Source organism: Sciurus carolinensis, chromosome 8 (assembly GCF_902686445.1).
Source record: "Sciurus carolinensis chromosome 8, mSciCar1.2, whole genome shotgun sequence".
Classification (NCBI taxonomy): domain Eukaryota; kingdom Metazoa; phylum Chordata; class Mammalia; order Rodentia; family Sciuridae; genus Sciurus; species Sciurus carolinensis.
Window position 1 is genome coordinate 93457621 of NC_062220.1, and position 19552 is coordinate 93477172.

A 19552-nucleotide genomic window follows, 5' to 3' on the forward strand; every position below is an offset into this window, starting at 1 on the left:
CTCAACATGTTTTTTGTATAAATATTCAAATATTAGTTATAATCAAATTTTTCAAATTTCAAATTAAAAGGAGTACTTTCACTTCATAAGTATTTTTAATTTTGCAGTTTGAAGAAAATTGTACATTATTTATCAAGAATTCTAAGAATATTGGAATTATTTAGATGGATTAATTAAATGATGATACTGTATCTCTTATAAAGAGGTATTATGTCAGACAATGCCTCTCCACCCTTCTTATGGAGAAAGCCATTCAAATTAAATGCCATGTCTCTCCTACCACACAAACAGCATGGACGAACTGAAAGAGCTAAATATTTAAACATAACAAGCTTCAATCATTAAGGATTGTTTTTAATCTCCAAATAATCTACAACAAATGTTCCCATTAGTAAAAACAAACAAAATAACTGCCATCACCAAACCAAGATCCAAACCAAGATGTCTCTTCATCTAGTTAACCGTGGGGAAAACATACTGCGTAAGGGTAAATAACAACACACACTCCCCATAGGTTTTATTTCATATTATTACTTTATACAATAATAACTGTGGGGGAGTGTGTGTTGTTATTCAACGTAAGACCCACAGAGGCATCTCAACCCTACCCCGCCACACACACACACAAAAGGAAAGCCATCTCCACTAACTGGAAGCAATGGGAAAGATCCCTTTGTACGCCAACGGCTAAGCAATACATAGCACACCTCCATGATAGAATCTTAAAGAGGGAATATCAGGGATAATTTAAACCAAAAACTAATGTAAAATGTCATCAAACTAAAGAAGACAAAGGAGTCTAAAAGATAAGATCAAAAGAAGATGTAAGTACAAATCAGGTCTATTTAAAAAAAAAAATGATGAAAGCATCTGGCTAAGTACTGGGTACTTGGTTGAGTCTTACATAAATTACCTCATCTGATGCTAACCACAACCCAATAAAGTGGGTTCTTTTATTTTCTCTATTTTATAAATGAGAAAATTGAAACTAAGAAAAGTTAAGTTTTTTGTCAATGTCAAGAAGTTAATGATTAGAATTTGGACTCACATCCAGGTCTGACTTCATTACTGAAGCAACACATTCCAAAGAATATTAAAAAGCAATTCATCAACTGCTTTATATAAATATGGTAGCATAATAATAAAAAAATAGCAAAAGGGAGAAAAATGAATACATGATATACTCCTCTCTCAATAGGCTACCTTGTTCTATATATTAACATTTGGAAGTGAGATATGAATCCATGAAGAGGTGATAAACTACAAACTGGTAGGGGAAATTATAAAACATGAATTTCATTAGCTATTTATCATCTTATCCTATGTATAGTTATCCTACATGTAAGAATATAAGGCACTATTCATAAAAGTAACACATTTTATTTAAGAGATATACTATAGTTTACTTAAGAGAAATAATTAAAATTATGGCATCAGTTCTTTTTTAAGCCCACAAACACTGAGTAACAAAAATAAGCATTTTATAAAATGGGTTCATAAATGCATTCTGAACCCATGCATAGTAAGTAAATGCATAGTAAGTAAAAAACTAATACTCATTAATAAACAAATCTTGCACATTTTTTTACTCTGAACTTTCTTTAAAAGCATTAAATGAAAGTATTAGGACTTAGAATCATAGAGCAGCTCAGCTATAATGTTATACAAATGAGTTCACATAATCAAACACACTAAGCTTAAATCACTTTAAAAATACAATCACCTTACCTGAGTAAGAAGTACAAACTGAGCAAACTGCCACGGAAGCATGAAAAATACATTGGAAATGCAGAGTGCAATCAAGCTTCCTCTATAAAGTTTTGTAGCCCTTGAAAAGGTAAAATAAATATCAGTAAGTTTAACAACAAAAGAGTCTAGCATGGCTCCAAACTATTGCAAATTAGCATCTCAATCGTGATGTGTTATAACATAAACTGAACATAAAATGAACCAATGTGTTAGAAATTATACCCCCTGACACCCAATTACAATTTTCTGTGAAAAATAACTGGCCATTATTACTGTAAAAACACAAAGCCTTGTCATAGAATTGTTCAGGTTAGTACAGAAACTGAATTTTTTTTCCAAATTATATTTTGGTGAATTCATAATCAGACCCTTAAATGTCGATTCAATAGATTCATCAGTTGGAGAGACAGAAGATGCCTATGAAAAAAATGACAAAATGGTATAGTCTAAGTGCTATATAATATGTGGACAAATGGTGCAAGAATTCAGAATCAGAGCTGAGCAGGTGAGGGGATTTTGTGACGATGTGGGATAAAAGTTGGTCTTGTAAAAGTAGAACATAGAAAACTGAAATGGAGGCAAAAGCAGGCTGGGGGAGGGCAGTTCTAGAGCCATCTTCAGGAGATTCACGTTGATACTGACTTATAATTTAGGAGATTTTAGGAGGGTGAGATGATTCATCTTTTTTCCTAAATCTGAGCCGGTGCAGAGCCCTTAAACCTACCCAACATCCTTCACAGAAGTACAGTATTCACATGAACATACCAACTGTAAGCAGCTTGGACAGAATAAAGCAATCCTCCTTAGGATAAACCCCCCTGGGGCACTGAACACCACCATAGAATGCCTTTCTTTGCTTCTTCAAATAGCCCTTTCTCAAAGGACATCCCTCTCTGCTCCTCTAACTCAACTGAAGTTATTTTTAAACTCCAGGTAACCTAAATGAGTCACAAAATCAACTACACAAAACCCAGCCCCCTTTTTTTTAATATAGATAATTAGAAGGAAACAGAATGTATAAGACTGTATCCTACCTAAAAAGTTTGAAAGTCTCTGGCAAAAAGCAATTCTCTACAGTTTTTAAAAATTTATTCCTGTTGTTTATTTCTCCCCCATGATGCTGGATATGGAACCCAGGGCCTTGCACATGCAAGGCAGGCACTCTACCACTGAGCTACACACCTAGCTCCTCCCTATTTCTTTTGGATACTAAAACTGTATTCCATTTTATGGGTAATAAGGGACATTACAGATCTGGAGTAGCATTTAATACTAATCTGGCAGCTGGTACAAAATGCACTGGAGGGAGATAATCAATGGAATTCTAACTGATGATGATATGATCAATATAGCACTGACCTAAGACAAGAGAAATGAAAACATAAATATTACCAAGAATAATCAAAAAAAGGCTAAGACTTGCTGTTATTAGGTGGCTTATATAAAACCAAACTTCTAAAAATACTTAAAAATTCAAACCTGGAAAAAATCAATTTGTTAAAATAAAATATACGGCTAACCTTACTAATAATTGATTACCAGCATTTAGGAATAGTTTCTTTTCCAGTTTTATCACAGTTCCCTCAGCACTGCAGCATACTTCAACACAGCTTAGTTGCTTCTTGCTCACCCAAGCCACTCATCCACACCTCCCTCTCATATTAAGGGACTTTTACTAGAGATAGAAACCAAGAAAACTAGAGGAAACAACAGTCCTTCCAAAGAAGAAAAGAGACCATAATAAAGATTAAATACCAGAAGATGTAAATGACCAGTAGAGATGGGGTCATTATCCTTCAGAAGAAAGACAAGAAGTCTGACACAGATCCAGAAAGCAGGATGTGGTTTCCCAGCTATAAAGACTGCATTTCCCAAAGTGCTGCTGTCACTTAAGGAAAATGAAAGCAGCCAGTCCACTTTCAGCAACCAGTAACACCAGGTGAGTAGGGAGCCATTCCAACAAGGAAAAAAAATAAGAAAAGTTGTCCCCTTAAGTGAGAGCAGTCAATGAAGGTGTTAAGGAGGATCAAGATGATGATGAACCTGAACCAGCCCTGGGGAAAGCAGCATGATCAGGAATATGAGAAGGAAGATGTCAACCAAGATAAAAACAAAGTTTGAAAATTTATGATTTCTTTGGGAGACTAAAGAAAATATAAAGAAAGAGCTTGTCACAGAAGTCCCTGGAGTACAAATCAAAGAAGAATCCAACATAAAGCAGCCCCTGAATGCAGGAAACAGTCATTGGAGCAACCCCATTTGTGGTAGGTAGAATAATGGCCTCCAGAGGTGCCCCATCGTAATTCCTAGAACCTGTGCACTTCACTTGACAAGGCAAAGGGGCACTAAGGTAGCAAATGAAATTAATATTACTAATCACCTGACCTTAAGAGAGGGAGATTATCTGGATTAACCAGGAGGGCTCAATATAATTACAAGGGTTTTGTTCTGTTTTTTTGGCAATACTGGGGATTAAACCCAGCACCTCTGCACCCTTTTTTATTTTGAGAGAGTCTCACTAAATTGCCTAAGCTGGCCTCGATTTTGTGATTCTTCTGTCTAGCCCAGGCTGGCCTCAATTTTGTGATTCTTACAGTTATTCAAGATGGGATTATAGGAAAGAAACTGGGATTACAGGCATGTATCACACCCAGATCACAAGGTTTCTTAAAAGTAAGAAAAGAAGCAGCAGAGAAGTGTTGGAGTGAACTGACAGGAGGAGATTTCAATCCTCCATTTGCTGGCTTTGCTGATGGAAGTGACCATGAGCCAAGAAACTCAGGCAGCCTATGAAGGGTAGAAAAGGCGAGTGGTAAAGGACTCTCCCCAGAGTTCTCAGGAGAGATTCCACCAACATCTTGAGGTTTAGGACCTCTGATCGATAGAATTGTAAGGTAATAAATCAGAGTTTGTGGTGATTTGTTATCACAGCAACAAGACAACCTTCTAACTAAGCACAGATGGACGAAGGGAAGCAATACTCAGCAACTGGAGCAGTACCATTCACAGCTCCACAGGTTAGATCAGATTAGTGACTGAATGTGAGAAGAAGCCAAGGTTTACCTTCGCTGAATTTAAAATAGGAACAGAGGCAGAGGAAAAGCTAGACTGAGAGACAGATGGGCAAGCCAGTGTCTTCACCACAGGGAAAAAAGCTAAGATCAAGAAATGGATGTGGAAAATCACTCCAGCAATGGTGACTCACTCTCTTATAGCGTAACATTTCTTCCAGAAATGTCTGAGAAGAGGACTCTCTCTTGAGGTGCCCCAGAACCAACAGGGTAGAGCTAAAGGTTATTACTTCATATAGGTTCACTTTATTTGAAGGTGCTACAGAAGCTTTAAATTTAATAATAAAAGAGGATTTAAGAGACAACAATAAAGCTGGAGTTCACAGACTTAAAAAGCTGATAATACCAAAGTCATCTCCCATCCTACCTGAGAAAGGTCGGTCTGAAGACATGAAATAGGGGACTAGAAGCCAGTACCAGCACTATGCCTGCTGAGGTCATTACAGAGGGAAATTATGGAGCATAATAGACTTCAATAAGTTTCTTCTGAATTCAGTAGACCACTAAAGGTTGTTTTTAGGCCCAGACAGCTTCAGATTTTTATCATGTTTTGTTCTATTTTTCCATAGGCTCAATTTTGTTTTATATTTACTCTCTGAAACAAGGCAATGTATACTGAAACTCAGTATGTCAACAGAAAGGGGAAATGTTCTCCCCTACGCTCACTTGTGCTTAAACCTGTTAGTTCCTTAGCTGAAGACCAGGCCTGAACTTCTAGCAGGAATTCTCCTAGAATATCTCTGGTCTACTGAGGAGGTTTCCTTCTATTCCTATTATCTGACCATCAGGATACTAAACAAATGTAGGAAGACAAACTATCTGTGTTAATGTATCTGATTATGATGACTGTGTGAGGAGTTCCTGGCTCCAAAGGACTATATCTTACAAGATTAAAGTATAGCATAAATAGTCTCCCCATCTTTCTGCCCACTTTTGGGAGACTGTAGTGGTAACAGAAAAAGACTTGTGTAAGTGAAGAAAAAGTGAAAGCTCTCCTTGAGCAGTCACTGTGGACCACTAAGAAAAACGAAGAGGACTAGAAGGCAGACAGAGGAAACATCTTTAGTACTAAGGATTTGCAAGTTATACTTTTGAAGTATCTTTACAAATTCGACATAACAAGGTCATTTAAATTAATTTATTATGTTAGCTTTTTTATTACAGGAACTTAAAAAATACTACTTTCAGTTATTTAAGGTAAGAAAAACATCAGAAAACCTAAGGCTAAATGTATATTACCTTAGAATATGAGTCACAAGCAACATCTGAAGTACAAGGAATGGATACGAGAAGCTTTCACGGAGAGGTGGTGTCCACATCACACGGGTACACTGGAAAAAGAACATTCAGAGTATATGATATACTTGCTAAATTTGCTAAGTAAGACACAGAAGTTGGATTTATAAATGCAAAGAGGAGTAAATCTCATACATAATTTAAATGACATATTGTGAAAAAAGTTATTGGACTTTTCACAAACAGCAAAATTGGGAAGTAAGAAACCTTACTGGGAAAGACATACAAGGATGTCTTTCTCCTTGTATGTTTTTCTTCTCCATTCATCAGTTAATGGACACATTGGTGGATTCTGTATCTTGGTTACTGTGAATAGTGCTGCAATGAACATGGGTATGCAGGTGTCTCTGTGATAAAATGATTTCATTTTCTTGGGATGCATGCCCAATAGTGGGCTTGGTGGAAATAGGGTAACTATTGGTTATAACAATATATGATATATTCCAAAATAACCAGAGAAGTACAAAAGTTCCCAGCACACAGAAATGATTAATGTTTGAGAAAATGGGAGTGTTTATTACCCAGACTCTGGTCTCTAAATATCATTTTCCACTAACAGGATCCAGGATTCCTTGGAAAATAGCTAATTCTATTTCTGAGGACAAAAAAGTTCAAGGCAATCCTAGGCCAGGGGAAGAGTTCAAAGACTAAAGGGCACACACAAAAGCACTAAGAACAGTACCCAAAAGCATTAAGTAACCTGGAACCGATTTAACAAAAGAAGTGTAAAACACAAAACACTGCTGAGAGAAATTAAAGTAGACTGATACAAATGAAGAGATATAGCCATATTTATGGGATGCAGGATTCAATATATTCAGGATGTAAATTTTCACTAAACTAATCTAGAGATTCAGAGTCAATCACAACTAAAATCCGGACAGGTTGTGTTTATGTTGAGGAAGGAAGCAGTAATGACAAACTGATTCTAAGATTTATTTAAAAACACAAAGGATCTGAAGAGCTATAGTAATAATAATGAAGAACAAGGTTAGAGACTTTACTATCAGATATCAAACCTACAAAGCTACTTATTTAGTATGATATTGGCTTAAAGATGAACAGACAAATGGAACAGAATTGAGTCCAAAAACAAACTTAGAAATATATAGGCACCTTATTTACAACAAAAGCACCACTAAAAAGAATGGTCTTTTAAACAAAAGACATTAGGTTAATTGTATAAAATAAAATAAAGAAAATAAAATAGTGCTAGGGATATAACAGTAGTAGAGAGCACTTTCTTAGCATGTGGTAATCACTGAGTTCAATTCCCAGTACCACAAAATAAATAAATGAATAATGACAGAATTAGAAATTACTATTTGCAATGGCCAATGCAATAACTAACTCAGACTAGGATCATCAATGGACAGTATAATCATGTGGTAAAACGTTATAAGGGAACAGGATATTCAATGTCTCAAAGTATCAACCCACAAATTACTTATCAATGTAAAAGGAAAAGGAGCATGCTTATAATAGGTAAATCTTGACAGTTACCACCTTAACTATATGACCAAGTAAATTCAACAATGGGACAAAACTGCTCTTATATTCCTCCACATGCTCTACAATGAAAAAAGACACAACCCTATCTACATGGTTTTCCACGGAAATACCTAATCCGAATCCATTAGTTATGAAATAATAAGACAAATCTAATTCGTGGGGCCTCTATAAAAAAAATGGACCTGGACTCCTCCAAAATGTCAATGCCAAGGAAAAGAAAAGGGTAGGGGAACTGTTTTAGATAAACTCTACTAGATAAAATGACAACCAAATGGAATGTGTGATCTTAAACAAATTCTATATCTAAAACACAAGTATAAAGGAACGTACTGAAAAAACTGTGGAAATATGAATGTGGACTATATTAAGATATTGCATAATTTTTAGTATTAAACTTCTTAAGTATGATGATAAAGGTAAGTTGTGATTATGTAAGACAATGGCCTTGCTTTCAGGCAATAGATACTGAAGTATTTAGGGGTGAGATGTCACCATGACTGCAACTCATTTTCAAATGGATAAGAAAAATGTCTGTGGGCAGGGGTGTGTATAAGAGAGAGAGTAAATGTGGCAAAATATGAAAACCTATAAATAAAAAAGAAGATAAGTACCACATGATCTCACATCTAAATGGAATCCAAAAACATCAAACTGATTGAAACAAAAAATAAAATGGTAATTAACAGAGGTTGGGAATAAGGGGAAAAGAGAGGGATGGGAAAGCAGAGAAAAGTGACCAAAGAGTACAAACAAAGTCCAAATTACACTAGAAGAAAAATTTTTAGTGTTCTATTGTATTACATGGTGACCACAGTTTATGCATTATATAATTCAAAATTGCTATAAAAATAGGTTAACATTCTTATAAAAAATAAATTGATAAGGTGAGGAATATGGTTATTAGTTTGACTCTTTCTACAATATATACAGAGATCACACTCCATAAATACACACAATTATCTGTCAACTAAAATTTAAAAAAAATTAAAAATAAATAAAATTTTAAAAACTCATCTTCTTGCTGAGCAACCTTGAGCTAATCAATCTTTTGGGGCTTTCATTCTAATGCATACTGGTATATTATTTACTATTTATTACAAAGCATATAAGGATCATCAAGATTATTCCAAGTATTTAGAGAATTCTTTTCCAAATATTATGTAAGTAACGTAAGAAGTTGAAAAGCAAAAACATCTGTATAATTTTGATCATGGAACAGGTAACCTCAATATGATTGATCATTATTTGGGGCAATTTAGAGCCCCTTTATGACATTTTCATTTTTCATATTTAAAGGTTTTGTTTTAAATAATATGATTAATATATCTGTGCTACACTTTCCCTACTTTATTAAGGCAAAAATTCCTGTGTAAAAGTAAAGATCTAAAAGTATATCTTAGTACAGGGCAAACCAAATAATGGAATAGAACTTAAAAGTAAGTAACAATTTACAACTATTTGGGGCACATAAGCAATTCAGTCAGGCGATTAAAGTATCTCTTCTAAAACAGTAAGGGACCAGTCATTAACCAAAAGCAATTTCAGTTAAGATAGTTCTACAAATTTCACTAGATACATGAATAGGTACTGCCAGATTAGATGCTTCCATTCATATAAAAATTGTATATTTTAGGCAACATTTTTAAAAATCAGAAAACAATAAGGTCTGAAAATCTGGAAGCCAAAATATATACGAAATTTTAAGTTTTCAATTACTTGAGCACTCAATAACACTTTACCCAAAACTGCAGTTTATGCTCTCACTTTTTAAATGGACAATATCCCACAAAAAGATCACTTTTCTACTTTAAAGTTACAGTTACATCTAAATGCAATTGTTTACATGCTTATTTCAGTAAGACTAAGATTCTAATTCTAAACATATTTAAATTCATCTTTTCCTAAGAAAGTCATGTCTAAGCATGTTTAAATAAACTTAAGTTGAAAAGTAGCAAAAATAAAATCCATCAGTCTGAAAACTCAGCTAAGTAATTTAAATTCCATTGTTAAAAACTGAAAAGATTTTGTAAGAAAAGATGTGCATGCTACATGAGCATCAAAATTATAAGAAAAACATAGGATAAGGAATTAACAATCTGTAGTTATACATGGAAGGAGTAACACAACAAACCTTTGTGCTTAACAAACAGTGGTCTTTCTAACTGCATATGGGCTCCAAAATGTTAAATAATCCCTTTCCTCCAGCATCTTATTGTTAACACACAATGCTTCTTTCTTCTATTATTAAGCCATTACATCCCATTTCTTAGGTCATTTTTAAAGAATCTGTGCTTCAAAATGTTTCACAGTTCACACTATCACAATGCACAGAATCTAGTCAGGAAAAGCCAAATTATTCTTTCTTTCTTTCTTTCCTCAAAAATGACGCTACACTAAATAACTGATATTGCACAGCAATCATTTGTTAAATGTCCTCTCATCAACAAGGCCATTATGGCTTTGTATTTCCATGATTCCAGGGAATTAAGTGCATATTAGTTGAATATCCATTAGTAAAGTTCATCCTCAACTCTGCATAAACTTTGCATATGATTACTCACTCTTAAGAGCTTTTAAAGTACACATATTCAAACACTGCAGACATTCAGTGTGTAAGAAAGAAGTCACTTAACACAAAGAAAGTTGACCTTTCTAAACAGAGATATATTTAGAGAGTCATTTATGGCTATGATTAATTTAAAGGAAAGAATTCATGGACACTTTGAATTTATATTAGAATTTAATTTGAACTAAACTTTTAGTAATAGTAATAATAAGTAAAATTAACAATTCAAGTTAACGATTACATAGCAGTTATCATGTTCCCAACATTGCTTTTGGCACCTTACCCAGGTGAATTCATTTACCCACTGCAAATAATCCTCCTATGAAATGAGAGCATCATTATGCCAAAAACGAAATAAAGGGATAGACAGATGAAATGACTTGCTCAGCTAACACAGCCACTAAATGACACAGCCAGGTTCTGAACCCAGGCAGCTTGATCCAGAATCTTTGTGGTATAATAAAATATTCCTCAAAGTATACTTAAAAGTATATTATTCCTGAAATATGAGCTTTCATCATTTTAAAATCATGTAAAGAATTGTTATAGGGCTAGAGTTGTGGATCAGTGGTAGGGCACTTGCCTGACATGTGTGAGGCCCTGGGTTCGATACTCAGCACCACATATAAATAAATAAAATAAAAAAGATCCATTGACAACTAAAAAAATTAATTAATTAATTAAAAAAAAAGAATTGTTATAGACCCACTATTTTCTCAAACCAATAACAATAGTATCGCATAAAAGATATAATGATCATGAAAAGTTAATTTAAAATAAATGTTAGCACTTAAAGTTTGGGTCAAAATAATAAGCTCACACATTTAAAGAATGCTACTACAGATTAAATTTAAAGAAATTAAATTTAAGGAAGAAAGCTGTATTTCCAGGGTTTTCTGAAAATATATTCTGACGACCTACCTCTCCATGGTTGAAAAAGAAGCATAACACTGTAACTAGGCCTCCCAAACGACTTCCACTGGAAAAGAGGATAAAAAAACATAACTCAAATATCAGAAATTCAGTGTAACCTAATAAACCCTGAAAATAACATAACATGATAATCTTTCAGTAGTATAACTTTTTGGTCACACTAGAACTTACTTATGCTTATTTACAAAATAATTTATTTCCTCCAAATTATTTGTCAAAATACATTTCAGTTTTCAAAAAACTCATTTGCTATCTTCAAAATGTATATAGTCAGAAAAGCAAATAAACTGAAAATAGAAAATTATTAACAGTCATGCTACTGTGCATCTTCAGTTTGATTTTTCTTCTTTTTTTTCCCTCAGCACCATGTATTTCTTTATGTACTGCAACATTTCTCAAACTATTTCCCTTGGGCTACATGACATACATGAGGGAAAGGGAAGGGGGAAAGTACAGAAAATAACTCTTGAAAGAGTCAAGAAGTTGGAAACCACCACACTGTCTACCTGCTCTTAGAAATTCACGAAGTTTGTCAGCACACTGAAGACTTCATTCACTTCCTCCCAAACCCCATTCCCAAACTAGTTTTGTACAGAACATATCTGGGAAGCATTAGTTTCCAGATAAAAATTTTATCTCTCACTTGTTTTTGGAAAAATGAAATCAAATACAAATATCAAAGTATGACCTTCAGGTTTATACCTTGCTAAGAAACCACAAGAGTTTAGAGTAATTGTCAGTTCTTTTAAAAACTAAACCTTCATTTGGTGTTATGGTTTAGATATGAGCTGTCCCTCAAAAGTCATGTGAAAGACAATGCAAGAAAGTTTAGAGGCTAAATGATTGGGTTAGGATAACCTTAATCTAATCAGTGCATTAAATCACTAATAGGGATTAACTGGGGGGTGACTGTAGGCAGGTAGGATGTAGCTGGAGATGGGGGGTGGCACTGTGTTGTGCCTGTGGGGTGTTTTATTTAGTCCCTGGTGAGCCTGAGCAAGAGTTCTTTCTCTGCTTCTTGTCATGCCCTAGCTTCTTTGCTCCAGCACACCCTCTGCCTTGATGTTCTGCCTCACTTGGGCCCAGAGCAATGAAGTCAGCATTCTATGGACTGAGACCTCTGAAACCATGAGCCCCAAATAAACTTTTCCTCCTCAAAATTGTTCTTGTCAGTTCTTTTGATCACAGTAATGAAAAACCTGATGAAAACATTTGCTCAAATAAGAGTGAAATGTTCCCTACTTTCCTCCAAGCCTGAGGAGAAGAATCAAAGTTGTTTTTAGGTTTTTTTTCCATCATTTCTTTCATCTTTACACTAGAGGTATTCTTACTCAATTTAGCTCATGTTGCTTTTTTTATTATTCTACAATGTCCTTTCTTTCTGTCCATCTACAATATGTGTAACACACAGAGGGCAGAAAGGTAGTATGTGGAGTTTCCATTTTCCCTTATGGATCAGGGGATGCAGCCATTTGCTCCTAAAAGGAAAGGTGGCAGCATTAAAAATTTAAAGGCAGTGGGTGGGGGCAGGAGGGGGAAGGGAATGGCAGGGAAGGGGAACTGCTACCATGGATGACAAGGTGTTCACCAAGGAGCTGGACCAATGGGTTGAGCAGCTAAAAGAGTGTTAATAGCTTAACAACAACCAAGTGTGGACACTGTGTGAAAAGACTAAGGAAATTTTAATAAAATTTTAACAAAAATTTTAACAAAAGAATCAAATACGCAAGAAGTTTGGTGTCCTGTTACCAACTGTGGAGATGTACATGGCCAATTCCATGACCTTATGGAACTCTTCAGAATTGATGGAAAAATCACCAGAAACAAACTATCTATTCATGAGTGACTGTGTAGACAGAAATTATTACTCGGTGGAGACTGTGACTCTTTTAGCATTAAAGGTGCATTATCCAGAATGCATTACAATATTGAGAGCAAATCATGAAATCTGACAAATTATCCAAGTATATGGCTTTTATGATAAATGTCTACAAAAGTATGGAAATGCCAATGTTTGGAAATATTGTATAGATCTATTTATCTTCCACTTACAGCTTTAGTAGATGGACAGATATTCTGCCTCCATGATAGCCTCTCTCCATCCACAGATATACTGGATCATATAAGAGCCCTGGATCGTTTACAAGTAGTTCCACATGAGGGCCCAATGTTGATCGTGGTGGTTGGGGTATTTCAACACGTGGTGCTGGCTACACATTTGGACAAGACATTTCTGAAACATTTAATGGTGCCAGTGGTCTCAAACTGGTTTTGCATGCTCACCAGCTTATAATGGAAGGAAAATAATTGGTGCCATGATCAGAACATGGTTACCATTTTTGGTGCACCTAATTACTGTTATCATTGTGGAAACCAGGCTGCTATCATGGTAGTAGATAAAACTTTAAAATATTCTTTTCTTCAGCCTGATTCAGCACCTCGTCGTGAAGAGCCTCATGTTACCTGGTGCACCTCAGATTACTTCCTGTAAATTCCTTCTGGGAAAAACCTGCCTTAGTATGTGGAATTATATCTAGCTTTAAAATACAAACACGAGCGATCCAAGATGGCGGCCTAGAGGGAGACTGCACCTCCGGTCGCTCCACAACCCAGGAGTTAAGAAGGGGAGGCATTGAGAGACTCGGACTGAAGTGGAGCCACGGGTGAGTCTGCCCACTGGGTAAAGCTCGGCCCGGGTGGCAGGCCCAGATAGAGGTGGCTTATCGGAGCCGGACAGGGCAGCTAGAGTCATCCACAGGCAGTCCTGCGCACTCCGGCGGTGGGCCCCGCCCACACAGCCAGCTTCTCCAGGTTCTCGGAACGGAACTGGCCCGCTAGTGAGAGCCTGTCTGAACAGAGCACACTCCGAGTCCCGGAGCCCCTGCAGTGCAGTGTACTCCTGCAAAGAACCAGCGGAGAGGCTCGATCTGCAGTCAGCCTCAGGGATAAGGTCAGGGCAGCCGGAGACCTCTTCAGGCGGCTCTGCCCACTCCGGCTGCGGGCTGTCTTCACGGGGCGATCCAAGATGGCGGCCTAGAGGGAGACTGCACCCCCGGTCGCTCCAGAACCCAGGAGTTAAGAAGGGGAGGCATTGAGAGACTCGGACTGAAGTGGAGCCACGGGTGAGTCTGCCCACTGGGTAAAGCTCGGCCCGGGTGGCAGGCCCAGATAGAGGTGGCTTATCGGAGCCGGGCAGGGCAGCTAGAGTCATCCACAGGCAGTCCTGCGCACTCCGGCGGTGGGCCCCGCCCACACAGCCAGCTTCTCCAGGTTCTCGGAACGGAACTGGCCCGCTAGTGAGAGCCTGTCTGAACAGAGCACGCTCCGAGTCCCGGAGCCCCTGCAGTGCAGTGTACTCCTGCAAAGTACCAGCGGAGAGCCTCGATCTGCAGTCAGCCTCAGGGATAAGGGCAGGGCAGCAGGAGACCTCTTCAGGCGGCACTGCCCACTCCGGCTGCGGGCTTTCTTCACGGGGCGATCCAAGATGGCGGCCTAGAGGGAGACTGCACCCCCGGTCGCTCCAGAACCCAGGAGTTAAGAAGGGGAGGCATTGAGAGACTCGGACTGAAGTGGAGCCACGGGTGAGTCTGCCCACTGGGTAAAGCTCGGCCCGGGTGGCAGGCCCAGATAGAGGTGGCTTATCGGAGCCGGGCAGGGCAGCTAGAGTCATCCACAGGCAGTCCTGCGCACTCCGGCGGTGGGCCCCGCCCACACAGCCAGCTTCTCCAGGTTCTCGGAACGGAACTGGCCCGCTAGTGAGAGCCTGTCTGAACAGAGCACGCTCCGAGTCCCGGAGCCCCTGCAGTGCAGTGTACTCCTGCAAAGAACCAGCGGAGAGCCTCGATCTGCAGTCAGCCTCAGGGATAAGGGCAGGGCAGCAGGAGACCTCTTCAGGCGGCTCTGCCCACTCCGGCTGCGGGCTCTCTTCACGGGGCGATCCAAGATGGCGGCCTAGAGGGAGACTGCACCCCTGGTCGCTCCAGAACCCAGGAGTTAAGAAGGGGAGGCATTGAGAGACTCGGACTGAAGTGGAGCCACGGGTGAGTCTGCCCACTGGGTAAAGCTCAGCCCGGGTGGCAGGCCCAGATAGAGGTGGCTTAGCAGAGCCGGGCAGGGCAGCTTGAGTCTTCCAAAGGTAGTCTTCCACACTCCGGCAGTGGGCTCTTCCCACACGGCCAGCTGCACGGTGCAGGCCCACAGTGAGAGCATTTCCGCACAGAGCCAGTTCCAAAACGTGGAACCAGTAGGGGGCTAGGGACAGTATTCTTCGAATGAGCTGCTTTATCAGATTCCTCCAAGACATCAGGCTACTGAAGGCTGGGAGGTGATACACTGGAAATCTACTGGGACACTATAAGCCAATAGTGGAAAACTGCAATATCTCAGGGTCCCACTGACAACTGACCATTATGAGAAAACAAGGGAAGAAAATGTCCCAAACAAACCTAGATACTACATCAATAAAACCCAATGACAGCAGAGCAGAAGAAATGTCAGAAAGGGAGTTCAGAATGTACGTAATTAAAACGATCAGGGAAGCTAATGAGGAGATGAAAGAGCAAATGCAGGCATTGAAGGAGGAGATGAAAGAGCAAATGCAGGCATTAAATGATCGCACCAATCAACAGTTAAAAGACCAAATACGGGAAGCAAGAGATCATTTCAATAAAGAGTTAGAGATACTGAAAAAAAACCAAACTGAAATCCTTGAAATGAAGGAAACAATAAACCAAGTTAAAAACTCCATAGAAAGCATAACCAATAGGATAGAACACCTGGAAGACAGAACCTCAGACATTGAAGACAAAATATTTAACCTTGAAAACAAAGTGGAACAAACAGAGAAGATGGTAAGAAATCATGAACAGAATCTCCAAGAACTATGGGATATCATGAAAAGGCCAAATTTGAGAATTATTGGGATTGAGGAAGGCTTAGAGAAACAAACCAAAGGAATGAACAATCTATTCAATGAAATAATAACAGAAAATTTCCCAAATCTGAAGAATGAAATGGAAAACCAAGTACAAGAGGCTTATAGAACTCCAAACATACAAAATTACAACAGACCCACACCAAGGCACATTATTATGAAAATACCTAACATACAAAATAAAGACAGAATTTTAAAGGCCGCGAGAGAAAAGAATCAAATTACATTCAGAGGGAAACCAATAAAAATATCAGCAGATTTTTCAATCCAGACCCTAAAAGCTAGAAGGGCCTGGAACAACATATACCAAGCCCTGAAAGAAAATGGATGCCAACCAAGAATCTTATACCCAGCAAAACTTACCTTCAAATTTGACGATGAAATAAGATCCTTCCATGATAAACAAAAGCTAAAGGAATTTACAAAAAGAAAGCCAGCATTACAGAACATTCTCAGCAAAATATTCCATGAGGAAGAGATGAAAAACAACGATGCAAATCAGCAACAGGAGGCGCTAGCCTAAAGGAATAGCCAAATAAAGGAGAAACCAAATCATGTCAAAAACAAATATGAGTCAATTGACTGGGAATACAAATCATATCACAATAATAACCCTGAATGTTAATGGCCTGAATTCATCAATCAAAAGACACAGACTGGCAGATTGGATTAAAAAGAAAAATCCAACAATATGCTGCCTGCAAGAGACACATCTCATAGAAAGAGACACCCATAGACTAAAGGTGAAAGGATGGGGAAAAACATACCATGCACACGGACACAGCAAAAAAGCTGGAGTATCCATCCTCATCTCAGATAATGTGGACTTCAAACCAAAACTAGTCAGAAGGGATAAAGAAGGACATTACATGCTGCTTAAGGGAAGCATAAATCAGCAAGACATAACAATCATAAATATCTATGCCCCGAACATTGGCTCATCCACGTACGTCAAACAAATCCTTCTCAATTCCAGAAATCAAATAGACCACAACACAATAATACTAGGCGATTTTAACACACCTCTCTCACCACTGGATAGATCGTCCAAACAAAAATTGAATAAAGAAACTATAGATCTCAACAACACAATCAGCAATTTAGACTTAACGGACATATATAGAATATACCATCCAACAAAGAATGAATACACTTTCTTCTCAGCAGCACATGGATCCTTCTCTAAAATAGACCATATTTTATGCCACAAAGCTACTGTTAGTAAATACAAGAAGATAGAGATACTACCTTGTACTCTATCAGATCATAATGGATTGAAATTAGAAATAAATGACAGAATAAAAAACAGAAACTTCTCCAATACCTGGAGACTAAATAATACACTATTATATGATGAATGGATAACAGAAGACATCAGGAGGGAAATAAAAAAATTCTTAGAAGTAAACGAGAACAAAGACACATCATATCAAAATCTCTGGGACACTATGAAAGCAGTACTTAGAGGAAGATTTATTTCATGGGGTGCATTCAAAAAAAGAAGTAGAAATCAACAAATAAACGAGTTAACACTACAGCTCAAAGCACTAGAAAAAGAAGAGCAGACCAATACCAAAAGTAGTAGAAGACAGGAAATAGTTAAAATCAGAGCCGAAATCAACGAAATCGAAACAAAAGAAACAATCGGAAAAATTAATAAAATAAATAGTTGGTTCTTTGAAAAAATAAATAAAATTGATAAACCCTTAGCCACACTAACAAAGAGAAAGAGGGAGAAAACTCAAATTACTAAAATTCAGAATGAACAAGGAAACATCACAACAGACACGAGTGAAATACAAAACATAATTAGAAGCTATTTCGAAAATCTATACTCCAACAAAACAGAAAACCTTGAAGACATCAACAAATTTCTAGAGACATATGAACTACCTAAACTGAACGAGGAGGACATACACAACTTAAATAAACCAATTTCAAGCAATGAAATAGAAGAGGTCATCAAAAGCCTACCAACAAAGAAAAGTCCAGGACCAGATGGGTTCTCAGCCGAGTTCTATAAAACCTTTAAAGAAGAGCTCATTCCAATACTCCTCAAACTATTCCATGAAATAGAAGAGGAGGGAACCCTACCAAACTCGTTCTATGAAGCCAATATCACCCTGATACCTAAACCAGACAGAGACACATCAAGGAAAGAAAATTTCAGACCAATATCCTTAATGAACATCGATGCAAAAATTCTCAACAAAATTTTAGCAAATCGCATACAAATATATATTAAAAAGATAGTGCACCACGATCAAGTGGGTTTTATCCCAGGGATGCAAGGTTGGTTCAACATTCGGAAATCAATAAATGTCATTCACCATATCAACAGACATAAAGTTAAGAATCACATGATTATTTCAATAGATGCAGAAAAAGCATTTGATAAAATACAGCATCCCTTCATGCTCAAAACACTAGAAAAAATTGGGGTAATGGGAACATTCCTAAACATTATAAAGGCCATCTACGCTAAGCCCATGGCTAATATCATTCTAAATGGTGAAAAACTGAAAGCGTTCCCCCTAAAAACTGGAACAAGGCAGGGATGCCCTCTTTCACCGCTTCTATTCAACATCGTCCTTGAGACTCTAGCCAGAGCAATCAGACAAACCAAAGAAATTAAAGGGATACGAATAGGAAAAGAAGAACTCAAACTATCCCTGTTCGCTGATGACATGATTATATATTTAGAGGAACCTGGAAATTCCACCAGAAAACTTTTAGAACTCATAAGTGAATTCAGTAAAGTAGCAGGTTACAAGATCAATGCTCATAAATCCAATGCATTTTTATACATAAGTGATGAATCTTCAGAAAGAGAAATTAGGAAAACTACTCCATTCACAATAGCATCGAAAAAAATAAAATACTTGGGAATCAATCTCACAAAAGAGGTGAAAGACCTCTACAATGAGAACTACAGAACACTAAAGAAAGAAATTCAAGAAAACCTTAGAAGATGGAAAGATCTCCCATGTTCCTGGATAGGCAGAATTAATATCGTCAAAATGGCTATACTACCTAAAGTTCTATACAGATTCAATGCAATTCCAATTAAAATCCCAATGATGTACCTCGCAGAAATAGAGCAAGCAATTATGAAATTCATCTGGAAGAATAAAAAACCTAGAATAGCTAAAGCAATCCTCAGTAGCAAGAGCGAAGCAGGGGGTATTGCAATACCAGATCTTCAACTCTACTACAAAGCAATAGTAACAAAAACGGCATGGTATTGGTACCAAAATAGACAGGTAGATCAATGGTACAGAATAGAGGACATGGACACAAACCCAAATAAATACAATTTTCTCATACTAGACAAAGGTTCCAACAATATGCAATGGAGAAAAGATAGCCTCTTCAACAAATGGTGCTGGGAAAACTGGAAAACTATATGCAATAGAATGAAACTAAACCCCTATCTCTCACCCTACACAAAACTCAACTCAAAATGGATCAAGGACCTCGGAATCAGACCAG

The 19552-nt window shown here is 37.6% G+C and overlaps 1 protein-coding gene and 1 pseudogene across 3 annotated transcripts in view; one reads left to right on the forward strand and one right to left on the reverse strand.

The window, feature by feature from the left end:
* The window catches only part of Dpy19l1 (dpy-19 like C-mannosyltransferase 1), a 118778-nt gene that overhangs the window by 46660 nt on the left and 52566 nt on the right, over window positions 1–19552 (reverse strand). For all 3 annotated transcript variants that reach the window (XM_047561135.1, XM_047561134.1, XM_047561133.1), the window contains exons 7-9: window positions 11116–11173; window positions 6060–6151; window positions 1729–1828 (exon numbers count right to left, since the gene is read on the reverse strand). In XM_047561135.1, the coding sequence (XP_047417091.1) occupies window positions 1729–1828; window positions 6060–6151; window positions 11116–11173 (250 nt within the window). The remainder of the gene's footprint in view (window positions 1–1728; window positions 1829–6059; window positions 6152–11115; window positions 11174–19552) is intronic.
* On the forward strand, window positions 12696–13618 carry LOC124990776 (serine/threonine-protein phosphatase 2A catalytic subunit beta isoform-like; annotated as a pseudogene).